Source organism: Chaetodon auriga, chromosome 2 (genome assembly GCF_051107435.1).
Source record: "Chaetodon auriga isolate fChaAug3 chromosome 2, fChaAug3.hap1, whole genome shotgun sequence".
NCBI lineage: Eukaryota > Metazoa > Chordata > Actinopteri > Chaetodontiformes > Chaetodontidae > Chaetodon > Chaetodon auriga.
This window is the reverse complement of record NC_135075.1, coordinates 16,220,490-16,234,264: the sequence shown is the minus strand read 5'-3', so window position 1 is coordinate 16,234,264 and position 13,775 is coordinate 16,220,490. Positions and strand designations below refer to the sequence as shown.

The 13,775-nt window shown below is 40.9% G+C and overlaps 1 protein-coding gene across 2 annotated transcripts; it reads left to right on the top strand.

The window, feature by feature from the left end:
• Positions 1-589: 589 nt before the first annotated feature.
• Positions 590-13,565, top strand: LOC143337818 (S-adenosylhomocysteine hydrolase-like protein 1). 2 transcript variants are annotated; one of them, XM_076757704.1, is made up of 17 exons: positions 590-1,082; positions 4,201-4,312; positions 4,611-4,754; positions 4,991-5,091; positions 5,448-5,550; positions 6,130-6,224; positions 6,392-6,498; positions 6,610-6,726; positions 8,083-8,146; positions 8,513-8,601; positions 8,889-8,959; positions 9,067-9,161; positions 9,369-9,467; positions 9,566-9,634; positions 9,945-10,023; positions 10,148-10,268; positions 10,588-13,565. In XM_076757704.1, exons 1-17 carry the CDS (start codon positions 903-905, stop codon positions 10,592-10,594), a joined length of 1,653 nt encoding a protein of 550 aa, XP_076613819.1. In that variant the 5' UTR covers positions 590-902; the 3' UTR covers positions 10,595-13,565. The 2 variants fall into 2 exon arrangements, with proteins under 2 accessions (XP_076613819.1, XP_076613829.1); XM_076757714.1 differs by lacking the exon at positions 10,588-13,565 and having other exon boundaries at positions 10,148-10,272.
• The last annotated feature ends 210 nt before the right edge of the window (positions 13,566-13,775 follow it).

Here is a 13,775-nt window from a genome sequence, read left to right as displayed (position 1 = left end):
ATAGGAAATACTATACTATTGTTTCCAATATTTATATGTGTTTAATTTGTTAATGTCTTTGCTTAGGAAGAAATGATCTCTTGTGCAATTATCCTTATGACTCTGCGTTGTTTCACCTGCCAGACTGTAACCAATCCAACATCTTTTGCAAATTTAAACATCTTTACAACCGATCACTTTTTGGCATGACATCTTCTCAAACATAATGCACAGTGTGAGATGGAAATGAGATGTCATGGAAATACAATAAGATAGCTACAAATTACACGTTGTCTTTTGAAAATTATTTTCCTGTCTTATTTCCTGTTAGTACAAAACAGCAAGAGCGGCAGCATATTATGCAAATGAGTGCAGATTGTATGCTCCACAGACACATTTCCTGCTTAGATTGCAAGTGGGTAAAGAATCCGATGACAGTTGCATTGGTTTGGCAGCTCTCAGAACAGAAATTGGCATGTTAAATTTAGCCAACACAGAAGAGTCACTTACAATAAGCTCCACTGCACGACTGCCATTCTTTACCTTTGTTTTCCCAGTTTCCGTGAACGTTGCTGCCTATATTAAACGCCCCCTCAGTCTGTTGGTAACCGCCCATAAAGTTACTCAGCCAGGTGACAGCTGAGCCAGCAGGGACGCGACGCTGGTGCGCTCTACTCTGCAGAACAGACAACACACCATATCTGTCGGCGCCAGCTCACACTGGAGCAAGCGCAGGCATTTACTCATTAGTTGCGTTTACATTCGGGTTTTACATGTGCGTATTGTGAAAGCCTCGCTCGCTCGCGGAGCAGCCTGCTAGCAGCGCGAGGATATATATCACAGCGTTAGCGTGTGACGTGACTACCGGAGAGGGCTCAACGGTTGTATCTCTGACCGGGTAACGTCAGACAGCCACCGTCAACATGTCGGATCCGGCCGGGGAGGCTAAGTTAGAAGTGAAACAGGCGAGCAAGGAGGTGAAAGAGAGCGAAAACGTAGCGGAAAAATACTCAGCCATGACCGTGAGCAAGAACAGCGAAATGAACATGGGAGAGCTGTCGTCCGCCTTCAGCGCGGTGCCCACTCACAAACCGGTTAAAAAGGTAAGACCTCAGCCGAGCCTCCGTACAACGGCCGGCATTTCTACAGTGCTTTTACCTAATTACCTCATTTATCTGTGTCTGCTAATCATTTGGCTGCACGGCGTCAGTTACCAGAAAAAATGCATACATACACTACATAAGTACACAGTCCTGCTCACATCGTGCAAAGTGACAGATAGCCTGCAGTGCTAGAATGAACGGAGCAGAAGAGAGACTAATCTGGATTGTCTCTGTCTCTGTGTGAGGCAACATAAAGCCTACAGTCACTCAACACTGCAGGGACAAGGAGATTAATGTTGTATGTGATTATATTACTAAATGTGAAGTAGTAAGAGGAGACGCTTTGGGGAGGTTGTTTGAGCTGTTATATAGAGAAATAAGAGATCAGCAGTGAAAAGTCAAATCAGCACCACTGCGTGTGTAGAGTGAAGTCTGAAAGTCAGTTTTTAAAGCCTCACAGCACAAAAAGACCACTTCAGTTTCCTCTTCGCAAAGAAAACTGCACGATTTCCTAACCGTATGCAACTCAAGGAAATGACAGATAACATTCACAAAAGAAGGATGTTCGCTGACACTTTCAAGGAACAAGGAAGAGTTGAAGTCTTTTGGTTTAACAATGGAAGGTATTTGCACACCTCATTTAAGATGGAGTAGACAAATAAAAACCAGTTTCAGGAAAAATCCACTCTCAAGTCTCTTTCCGGGGTCCACAGAATAACAGAAACACCTCTCTGTATAGTGTAATACAGTTCAGCAGCACAAACTACATCCTCCAAAGTGATCACATTAGGATCAACACATCTGTAAAACAGTTTAAAAAAACCCTTATAGCCGTCATGAACATGAGATTTATGGCTGGACTGTTTTATTGCACTGCAGTAATTTTAGCTCGGTGTAGCTTGGAGGAATCTGTCGTATGCAAAATCTCAACACTCTCAGTCTGAGTTGTGTTAGTTGGCCTGGCAGCCTCGTGTCAGGCCAGTTGTTTCACATCCTCAATCTCGCTTTGGGAGGGACTTCATAATACGGCAATCATTGGCTTGCAGTTTTTTGGATCTCAAATTGAACAGCTTGTGTTTTTGTTGCAGTGAAGAGTGGAGAGAAGAGTTGGAATGAGATCAGTCATGCTCACTGGGCAGATGTGTGCTTTTTGGCAAACTTAAATGCAAGGGGCGGGTAAAAACAGATAATAAAAAAAAAAAAGAAATGAGGTCATGGTAATACACTGAACATAATGTGCATGTTATTTCGTATGATCCTAGTAAGATTACAATATTTAACAGCGATTTAAACATTGATTGGTGGTCATGATTGCAAAACAGAGCAAGAAAATGTGAGATCAAAGGTAGCTTAAGCCCATTTTGGGAGCAGGACAGAGGACAGTTTGCTGTGTCCATGTGGTTTATGCCCTCACTGATCCAGGGTCAAAGCCCAGAGGAAGACATTTATTTTGACACAGAATGATTAGCTCATGTTAATGTGTTATGCTATGGCTGTTTTGTCAAAGGATTTTGTCCTGTAGTTAATATTCAGGCAGTGATGTGTCGGTAAAGTTGCAAGCTTACATTATTATGCATGGACGTGTGGTTGGAGATCATGTTTTAAGTATGGGGTTTTGAGTGGTTGCTATTCTAGGAAGAATGCTACGCTAAATTTAGCTTCTTTTATCAATTATGCACCTTTTAATCATCTTTGTCCCAGTAATCTCTTTAATGGACATTTAAAAACAATACAATGCAAGTGACCAAATAACAAATACTGTAGGCAAGGAATAGTGGACGCACATAGGAAAAGATGTATTTTCAGTTTTCTGTCAAACACTGCGTCAATGTGGTGCATATTCAGTCTGGGGAGCAAGTCAGCGTGACCACCTACAGCAACATCATCTACTGTAAAGGAAGCACTTAATGTAATGCAGTGATTACATGAAATCTTTAACATGGCTCATCAAATCTAACATATCTAAAGTCAGTTTGAGTGAGTCAGTCTCATCAGGCTTTAGGACCCTGCAGCCCACCCCATCCTGTCCTGTCCAGGGGGAAAATATGTGGTGTCTTGTCACCTTAAATCTCAAGAAAACTGCTTCACATTGTTCTTTGTTGGCATGTTATTTCACTGGTATGTGGAGGGATTTCAGTACCAGGCTTAAATCTAGAAACTACAGACTGAGCGTATCAGAATAAAGAACATGATTCTCATTTAAAGATAAAGAGAAAGGAACTACTTGCACTGTAGTCTGCAGGCTGATTTATTAACGTCTAATCTAATCTCACCATGCTCCGATTCTTTATATCTCAGTGTTAAATGAGTTAAAACTCTCACCTGGCCTGGTAAAGAAAATGAAAACTAATACAGTCCAGAAACCGCTGAGGTGTAGAGAACTGCCCGACGGCCTCCTGTACCCGAGAAGATAACATTACAGCACCTGCAGAATTTTTTTCTTACCATCTCACGTTGCTTCACTGCATCCAGTATGCCTTGATAAAAGAAGTTAGCTGACCAGGCATAAAGCTAGGTAAACACAACAAAAACACCCATTCCTTCCCTTTGCAGACACACATGCACACACTCGCTTTACCTGACGGTTGGTTAAGTACTCATTTGGATGCAATTACTGTCATACCACCACATTATTAGCACTGTGTGCACATTTTGTGATTTTTGTCTTTCTGGAAGTTACACGATCCCAGCAAGTGTGTGGTAAACTGAACAAAAATAAATAAATAAATAAAAATAAAAAAAATCTGGCTTTGGCAGCTGAATTTTGGAACATCTGTTTTGATGGTGCAATGAATGTTGGTCTACAGCCAGAAATCAATTTTTCTCAGTGTAATAAATTAAGTGTTCTGGTTTGAGTAGGATTATCATGCCGCTAAAGTCTTTTTAGAAAATGTCCTCATTTTTCGTCAGTCGGCTCCATTCAAATCTGGTCGAGGCTGAAGCCAAATAAACAAAACCTCAGGCGAGACAAAAATAAAAGCCATTGTTGTCTCCACAGTACCCGGCCTACAACTGAAAAATTATAATATCTTTTAACTTAAACTAAATAAAATATACTGTTTAAACTGTCTATGAAAGCATTAAATATGTAGCATATAACATTTCCTTTTTATGACAGCAAATCCAGTTTGTGGAGGACAAGCAGGAGTTCAGCAGGTTCCCCACTAAGGCAGGCCGTCGCTCCCTGTCCCGCTCCATCTCTCAGTCATCCACAGACAGCTACAGCTCCGGTAAGAAGGAGACGGTGTATGCATGTGTTCAGCGGCGGCCAATCTGTCTGCAGTATTCTACTGGATTTTGCAAAAACCTATGACTGTCTTTGATTATTATATAACTGAGCTTCAGAATATGGCAAGCGAGGCAAAGAAAGATGGTGAATGTGGAGGCCTAATTTCATTCAAGCAGTTGGTTTTTATTTTCTGTAAAACATCAATATGCATCAATTTCTTTTCAGTTTTGTATTCTTACACTTTCTTAAAAAACTCTGTTCACTACTCTGTGGCTTTGAAAACTTTGTTTCCTTCACAGCTGCGTCCTACACGGATAGCTCTGACGATGAGACCTCACCACGGGACAAAACTCAGGTCAACTCCAAGGGCAGCAGTGACTTCTGTGTCAAGAACATCAAACAGGCTGAATTTGGCAGACGTGAGATTGAGATCGCAGAACAAGGTAAGACACAGCTGGGACAAAGTCACTTCACTGGTTTACTTATCTGATTCATCTAAAAGACATCTGTCCTGTTGTATCTGAACCAAGCATGATTCAGATTTTGTTGACTCTAAGATGTCTAAGTTTCATTTTGCTCTGTTGGTGCCTCAAGGAACAATATTTGAGCTTTTGTGAGATTCTTTGGCATCATCTGCGTTGCTTTCTCACTCACCCCTTTTATGTTCTCTTGTTTTCAGATATGTCTGCGCTGATCTCACTCAGGAAGAGAGCACAGAGTGAGAAACCATTGGCAGGTGCCAAAGTTGTGGGCTGCACTCACATCACTGCCCAGACTGCAGTAAGACTTCTCTCTCTGATGTTTAGCTTCAGCGATCCGAGCAAAGGCTGCAATGTGGTAGTGCCTCTTAATGAGGAAGGGATTTTAGGTCACTTGTAGTCACAGATTCTGCACTGCTTACTGTCTAGAAAACAGGATCTTTTTCTCACTTTCCATCAGGTCTCATTTTACCTGAGTGTTAAATGAAGTGCTGAGGAGGCCTTGTCTGTATTTCCATAAAATACACCATTGGCAGTGTTTCAAGACTATTTAGCAACCAGCTAATCAACTGTTTGCTCAGCTGCCTGTTGATGGCAGTCTATTTATGACCATTGACCTTTTCCCTGTCTACTTCCTGCTCACCTGTGTGTTTTCAGGTGCTGATTGAGACTCTGGTGGCTCTTGGGGCTCAGTGCCGCTGGACTGCTTGTAACATATACTCTACACAGAATGAAGTGGCCGCTGCTCTTTCAGAGGCCGGTAAGCAAGGAGAAGGCGGAGAGCATTTAGTTTTGGAGGTTTGTTTGTTTGAGTCCTTACTAATGCTGAAGTGTGGAAATCATACACGCTTTCCCACTACCAGAGGTGTGCTTCGCTATGTGAGCTCCTCATGTCTTTTAGAACCAGGGGTACTGTTCTGAAATGATTAATGAACTCTTGAAAAATCAGCCCTCCACCAGAGTTAATGGGAACACATAAGGGTTGCCATTTGGTGAAGTAATAGCACTGCTTGAGCCTTTCTTCTGTGGTTGCTATGTGATGGCTTAAGTATGTACTAGATTTCCTCAGTAGACCTTTCATGATGTGACAAGCTGAGGGGGTCACAGCAGATTTAGGAGTCGCTCAGTGGAGATTGTGCATTTTTGAGTGGGGGGTGCTGAGTTTGTGTCTGCTGTTCAGTAACTTATTACTGCACACAGTCAACTACGTGCTGAGCTGTTATCTCCAGTGCAGTGCTAAGAATTTTGAACCAGACTGTTCACTTTTAAGAAATCACAGGCAAAAATGGGCTTGTTGATGTAAGGTCCTTCAAGATATTAGCTGTCTGTTATGTTTCAGGTGTGGCTGTGTTTGCCTGGAAAGGGGAGTCTGAGGATGATTTCTGGTGGTGTATTGACCGCTGTATCAACACTGAGGGTTGGCAGCCCAACATGGTATGTGGAAACGTTTTCTAACTTTTATTCAGGAGCACTTTGTGCAGCAATAGATAATGACGTGAATAATACAGACAAGCAGGCCAGTATGTAAACATTTGTTTGCCTGTGTGCTTCTTAACTGACATTCATGTTCATAAAGGGAAATCATATTTTTTATCTGCTAGATCCTTGATGATGGAGGAGACTTGACACACTGGATGTACAAGAAATACCCCAATGTATTCAAGAAGATCCGAGGCATTGTAGAGGAGAGTGTCACTGGGGTTCACAGGTAATTCACTGCAGATATACCCCAACTATAAGACTCTAAGATATTCACACCCACAGCAACACACACCAACATGAAGTAAATCATTTCTGCCGTCCTCTTTCCCCTCTCTAGGTTGTATCAGCTGTCTAAAGCTGGAAAGCTGTGTGTGCCTGCTATGAATGTAAATGACTCCGTGACAAAGCAGAAGTTTGACAACCTGTACTGCTGCAGAGAGTCAATCCTGGACGGGTGAGTGAACTTGAATTTGAGGTATTTTGTTGTCGGACTGATGCTGAAACACTGCACAGTTTGTTTATTGCACAGCTTTACTGTGACTAAAGAGGTTTGAAGTAGATGCAAAATCAAACAAAGGCCCGTGCTTGTATCGTGAAAACAGTTGCACAATCGCACAACAATTGCAAGAGTTTGAAGGGAGCCTGGAGATATTGCAGTTAATACATCAAAGGTGAAATCAGTGAACACAGACGTTGTTCTCACCATCTGTTTTATCTGAACAATCATTTATGGCCTCTGTTATTTCTCTCCAAGTCGACTGCTTCTGCTGATTTATTACGTTGACAGCTCCATTAATTTTCTTATCTTAATGCCCGTGAAATTAGCTGTTCTTTTTCTTTTGATCCTCCATCACGTTGACGCAAATTACAAATGATTGGCTACAAATAGACAAGAAACCGGGAGATTGTTAACATTGTATCCTAGCAACATGTGCAGCTTAGCAATAGCCATTGTCACATCGGCATTCACATGGATCGCTGCATGGAATTAAGCCTAGGCTTAAGTTCAGTTGGTGCAAAGTCTGTTCTAAAGACTGGTCTTAACAGAGACTGACTTCGCAGTGAGGACCAGGCTTAATTAAGACCAGCTGGTGCAACCCATCCCAGCAGTTTAATGCTCTCAAAAATAAGTCACATGACTTCTCCTTCACTGCTGTGTAAGTCATCAGCTGCCACATGCCTGACATTGGAACTGTGTCTATTGTAACACTGAAATGGTGTTAAGTTCAGGAAACATTGCTGTCATCACAGAACACTTGGTCCATACAGATCAAATTCATATCACCTCCATCGCCTTTTTCAAAAACATTTGCCCTTCTAATAGCCCTCTGCTGTGCACAGCGCCAGCTCAGCTCAACGCTGAGCTGAACAGCCTCAACAGAACTGGTGCATTTATTACCCTCCTGTTAATGATCACCCCAGCAGCACATACAGAGTGTAGTACTCTTAACAATGTGTGTACAAATGTACATGCAGTCAATGCTACACTCAACACTCATGATTAATAGCCAGCAGGTGTTCTGTTATGAGTAATGACGCTAAATGATTTATTGTAGTGGAACCATTAAGGAGACTGATCACCTGTTTAGTAAAGAACAGAACTGTAGTATTAATCCACAGAAAGCGTGTAACTTAAAGAGGCTTTTTAGAACGGGTCAGTCAATGTTTTTTTTTGTCGTGGGCAAACTTTTGGTACAAATGGTACCACATAAGATTTTACTGTTTATCAGTTTTGGACTTGTTTTTTGGACAGATACAGATTTTCCCACCCCCACAAAATGTGCTAATTGTACGTCTCAAACCTCTCTAGCTTGAAGAGAACCACAGATGTCATGTTCGGTGGCAAACAGGTGGTCGTATGTGGGTACGGCGAGGTGAGATATTACTTTTAATATTAACACGCCACATTAATCTTAATCATATAGCTGTGAAAACATCGGTGATGATATGTTGCAATGCTAAAAGACTGATGACACATGCCAAGGACTCATAACACAGATAGCTGTCGTCACATTTCATTGGAAAGTGCTTACAGGACATTGTTGAATATGCCAGGGTCTGACTGTTGAGTCTTGGTAATGTTAAAGCCAGAGATTTGTTGGCTCGTCATGGCCAGTATGTAGAGCCTTGATGGTTTTGTTTTAAGATGGCTTGTGTTTAAATACCGATAAGTGTCAGTTGTCTGTTAAGGTCAGGGTCGTAATTGGCTCGTCAAGTAATGCATCATCTTTTCTTTGCAGGTTGGAAAAGGTTGTTGTGCTGCTCTGAAAGCTCTGGGAGCCATCGTCTACGTCACAGAGATTGATCCCATCTGTGGGCTGCAGGCCTGGTGAGGAAAACAAGAACCGTGTTGAAAATGTTGCATGTCAAAAATATATGAAAAGGACAGACAGCATTATTGATAACAGCATAGCAAGGTTTGTTAATTATTTAAGAAACATATTGTAAGAGGACAAATGTTCAGCTTAAACTCAAACTACATTAACCCAGCAGAGAGCCGAGCCCTTCAGCTGAATTTAGCTGCTGTTCAATAAATAATAGATACATTACTGTGTCACTGTCCTCACTGAGGCTGAACGCTGAACCGCTTTTTTTTCTCTTGTGTGTCACAAACAGCATGGATGGATTCAGGGTGGTCAAGCTGAACGAGGTCATTCGCCAGGTCGATGTCATCATCACATGCACTGGTAACTTCACATGCAGCCATGCTGATTGGGATGCACGGTTGCATTTTTTTGTAGCCTTTTTCAATCTACAGCTGTGATTGGAGGTGAATGATTGTGTCTGTCTGTAGGGAACAAGAATGTGGTGACCAGAGACCAGCTGGACCGGATGAAAAATGGCTCTATTGTCTGCAACATGGGCCACTCCAACACTGAGATTGATGTGGTAAATAAGGGCTTACAATGGACAAAGCTAAACATATCACTCAGACTGAGTTAATGTATATTTAAAATGGCTCAGATTTGAACTGGTGTTCATGAACACGATTGTATAGCGCTTTAGGATTATCCTAATCATAACAGACAGGTCAGTCACATTGCATTGAACTATCATGAAGAACGTGAGGGAGACTGATATTCTCATTTCTCGCAGGCAAGTCTTCGGACCCCTGAGCTGACCTGGGAGAGGGTGCGCTCTCAGGTGGATCACGTCATTTGGCCTGATGGCAAGAGGGTTATCCTTCTGGCTGAGGTAGCCCACCTGTACACCTTGCTGGCCCTGGTCCTTGTGTCATGTCACTGAAACATACTTCTTAAAACTGATATTTTTTATGCTCTTTTCTTCCATAGGGACGTCTCCTTAACCTCAGCTGCTCCACCGTCCCTACCTTTGTCTTGTCCATCACAGCCACCACTCAGGTAACATGCTGATAATAGCACACAGCCTACAGTAAGCCGTACAGCAGCTAGAGACACACGGTAGTTATTGCTGCTGCCCACTGCAGATGGCATGTAGTGCTTTCATCATGCTTTTCCATATGCTGTCTTATTTGGCCATCCTGGCAGGTGTGCTCTTGTTACAGCGTGTGCAGTACACTCATAAAAACGCCTCTCACCCTTCTTCATAGATATTGTTGCTCTGTTATCAGAAGTTCATAGTTCCATTTATTGATCGTCATTAAATCCATTACGTGCATCAACAGTATTATTAATCCATGTTTATTTTCAGGCTCTGGCCCTCATAGAGCTGTACAATGCTCCAGAGGGACGATACAAGCAGGATGTTTACTTGCTTCCCAAAAAGATGGGTGAGGCTATATCAATATTTAACCTTGACCTGTACTAGTGTTCAAAGTAACATTACTCATTCCCCTCTACTGATGGTGGCGCTACAACTCTCTGTCTTACTAAATCATATCGGTGTTTTTTCAGATGAATATGTCGCCAGTCTGCATCTGGCCACTTTTGAGGCCCACCTGACAGAGCTTTCTGATGAGCAGGCAAAATATCTGGGCCTGAATAAGAATGGTCCTTTTAAACCCAACTACTACAGGTAAAGAGTTTAACTCCAGAATACAGCAGAATGGTAGTGAAACTATGAAACAAACAGCTAATAATTCATTATTATAAACACGTTTTAAATGTCAAAATTGAAAACTTGAAGTGCTATTTTGTCCAAAGTAGTCCCAAGTATTCAATTTGCTTGATTTGATACTATGATAAATGGCTTGTAGTTGGTTGCTCTCTTGCAGTCATACACATGCACACACTTCTATACTCATGAAGGACCCTCATTAACACTGAAAAAAAAACATTTGCTATTGATTGGTCCATAAGCATTTCCTAACTTAACTTGTTCTCGGTATTCACAGGTATTAGTCTGCAGGGGAGCCACACCTCAGCACTTCAAATGTGGACGTAACCCAACATCATCCATCCCTAAGACAAAGAAATATTCATGTATATTGTATTTTTTATTCTTCACGAGATGCACAGCTCATACTTAGTTGTATTTTACGGGCCACAGCAAGTTTGTCTCTTCTTGCTGCTTCCTGCAGAACTGCACATGACACCCAGCTGGCTCTGATAAGTCAGTGTAACCACAGCACTTATATCTGTTATATTATTCTCTCTCTCTCTACTTATATACTTATATATATATATAGATATATCTATATATAGATATATACACACTTAAATTATGGTTCCATCTCTTTCCATACCTGCTGGCTCCTTGGTTATTTTTGACTTCTGATTGATATTGAATAATTTATCAATGTATTGTGCCAAATGACTGTGATGGGGAAGGGTTACAGTTGTGAAATGTTAATGGTTGTGGAATCAGTTAAACCTGCACTAAGCGATACCTTTGATAGAAGCATTGCGTTAGAATTCACCATGCAATGCTGATGGGTCACTCGAAATTCCCAACTCACTCACTGAGCTTTTTAGCCACCGTTTACTCCTTTTGGCTCTTTCATCAACCACCCGATGAGAGCATTGGCAGCCATCTTCAGAGAAAAATGAAAAAACCATAGACAAGCCTACAAAACAACTCCTGGCTGGTGAAGAAAGCCCAGATGTGTTTCCCAGGAGTAGGTGGACCAAATCCAAGCTAAAATGCCAGTGAATATTGGACTTAAATTTATCAGATGGACAGAAATTTGACTCCAGTTAGGTGTTGTAGAGTGTCTGCTGGATGTTAAAGTAGGCAATTGTTTGCTTACAAATGAGCCATAACAATTTTCTAATCTGATTGTAAATCTGGGCTTAATGTCTGCTTGAGTCTTCTTTTGGAGTCTTTCTGCCCCCTAGTGTTCAACAATCGCTTGATGCAGCTTTAAAGTTTTCTTTCTGCTTTGATGTGGCAGCACTCACTTACTTCATACATTCCATCCATGAAATACAGACGAAATGTCGTCTGTAGCACCATCCACATTACTGCTAACCTTCAGCAGATCTGGGCAAAAAAGCAACTTCAGTACTTTTTGACTATAGCAAACATAAAAAGGGAGCTTGGCATTAATTTTCTTGGAACGATGCGTCCATTTAAGAGGTTTTGGTGTCTGGTAAGAATCGTATCTGCACCTCAGGTCATTCAGATATCTAAGATTATTTGTAAATATATTTTTACCAGATCAGCACGCACTGACTTTAGTATCCGTATTTACAGTAGAACTATAAAATAGCTTTAGAGATTTTGATACTCTGTGATCAAAATCATCTGCAAGTCATCTGCAGCCATGTATATTCTGTGTAAAGCTAACTCAAGACTCCATGTTGAACAGTGTTACATAGGTTTATGCTGTGTAAGCAACAGCCTCGGATCAGCTGATCGCATAGTGGTATTTGCTGAAGTGCAACATTGAGTTATCGTTAGATTTGTCACAAGACTCTGATCTTGTGTTAACTAGATGATGTCTGTTTTTTCTGCTGAAGACAACATCCAAATGCTCTGGGCCTAAACATGGATAAGCTTTTTTTTGTCAACACATTTACCTAGAAAGATTTGTATGCTTTACCTTCTGTGTTATCTTGTGGTACTGCACCATTATTATAGTTAATAGCTAATAATGCAGTGTTTGGTTTTCATTGTTCCAAAGACTTACACACTCTTTTGTGAGGCTTGTTCAACTTATTATGCCACTTTTACTTCTCTATATTCACTTGTAATGTTTCTAAATTGATAATTGGTGGCTTAGCTTAGTGATTCTTCTTCTTCTTCTTTTTTTTTTTCTTAATTCAGACGATCTAGTGTGCAGGTAGTAGCTGTGTCTTGCTGAATTCTAAGACCCTCAACACATTTCAGCATGTGTATTTCATGCTGGTGCTCTGTGGGCTGATTTAATCCAAACTGTTGACAGTATAACTATCCCCACCAACGTTTTGGCACCTTGTTATCCTTCACAAAACTTAAACTTTATGTGCAGTTTCAGGTAATTCCTGTATTTGATTTCTGCAGTAATTTCACTTGTTTTCAATGAGACGATTTTTGTCACTCACTCCTGCTGTTGAATTGTATAGTAGCCTGCGTTATGCTACTATGAAGTGCTTTCATCTTTGCACTAGCAGTGAGGACATTCAGTGAGGACATCATTGTCAGCAAGATGAGCACTGTAACCATGGTAACTGGTCAGTTGACAGTGCCTTGTGACTCACTTAGTAATTTATATTCACATGTACAACTGTGTGTTTCTTCAAGTATGGTAATGCCCGTGGCTGTTCTTCTGCAATACACAGTTAGAGCTATGCAGCAAAACATTCTGTTTTCTCCTGTCGATATTATTCTACTCCTGCAGTAGTGGAGTTGTTTATTCAGTGTTTCACATCACTCAAAATATGCATTACTGTAAGATGACTAACAGTTTTAGACATTAGCAGACAACATTTTACATTCTGTTGAACTTACAGTATGCACTTTCTATATTGATTTTAATGTAAATGTTTCATCCCAGTTTTATTTCTTGTAACAGTCCAACATTTAGATGACTTACAGTGGTCTTTTCACAGTAGAACTTAAAATGCCTTTTATAATGAATTCCTTTTGTTTTACCCTACTTTTAACTCTACTATAGACACAAATGAATGTGTTATTACTGGAGCAAACAGCTTGACTTCCTGTCAGATTGAAATAAATAAGCATACCACTGTGATTTGACAGTTGTACACTGTTGCTAGTTTGAAGTTTTTGATGTGGAGACAAAGTTATGTAAATTATATATTAGTTATAAAGTATAGGCCTATATTTTCAGCACTATCTGTAGTTTAGTTAAAGAACACAGTTTTAGCAGTATATACTCTGTTCAATTTATGTGCACTGTTCCCTTTAATAAACTGCTGTTTGACTTTCAAAATGGCTCTGATACATCATTTCACAGACACAATTAGACCTGACCTGTCGAGAAAATCTATTGCCTATACATGTCACAAGTATAGTTAAGTATAAGAAACAGTCATGGCTGGATTTTGACTGGGCTATGTGGACAGCTGTCGGAGGACCCCCAGTGGCCCCTGACCTCAGAATCACTATTTGGCAATGGGTTTGCGGTCATTTGACTCA

Coding starts and splice junctions, on each gene's coding strand:
- LOC143337818 (XM_076757704.1), top strand. CDS start 903: ATGTCGGATCCGGCCGGGGAGGCTAAGTTAGAAGTGAAACAGGCGAGC. Junction 5,092..5,447: donor ACATCACTGCCCAGACTGCA/GTAAGACTTCTC, acceptor GTGTGTTTTCAG/GTGCTGATTGAGACTCTGGT. Junction 9,468..9,565: donor GGGTTATCCTTCTGGCTGAG/GTAGCCCACCTG, acceptor TTTCTTCCATAG/GGACGTCTCCTTAACCTCAG.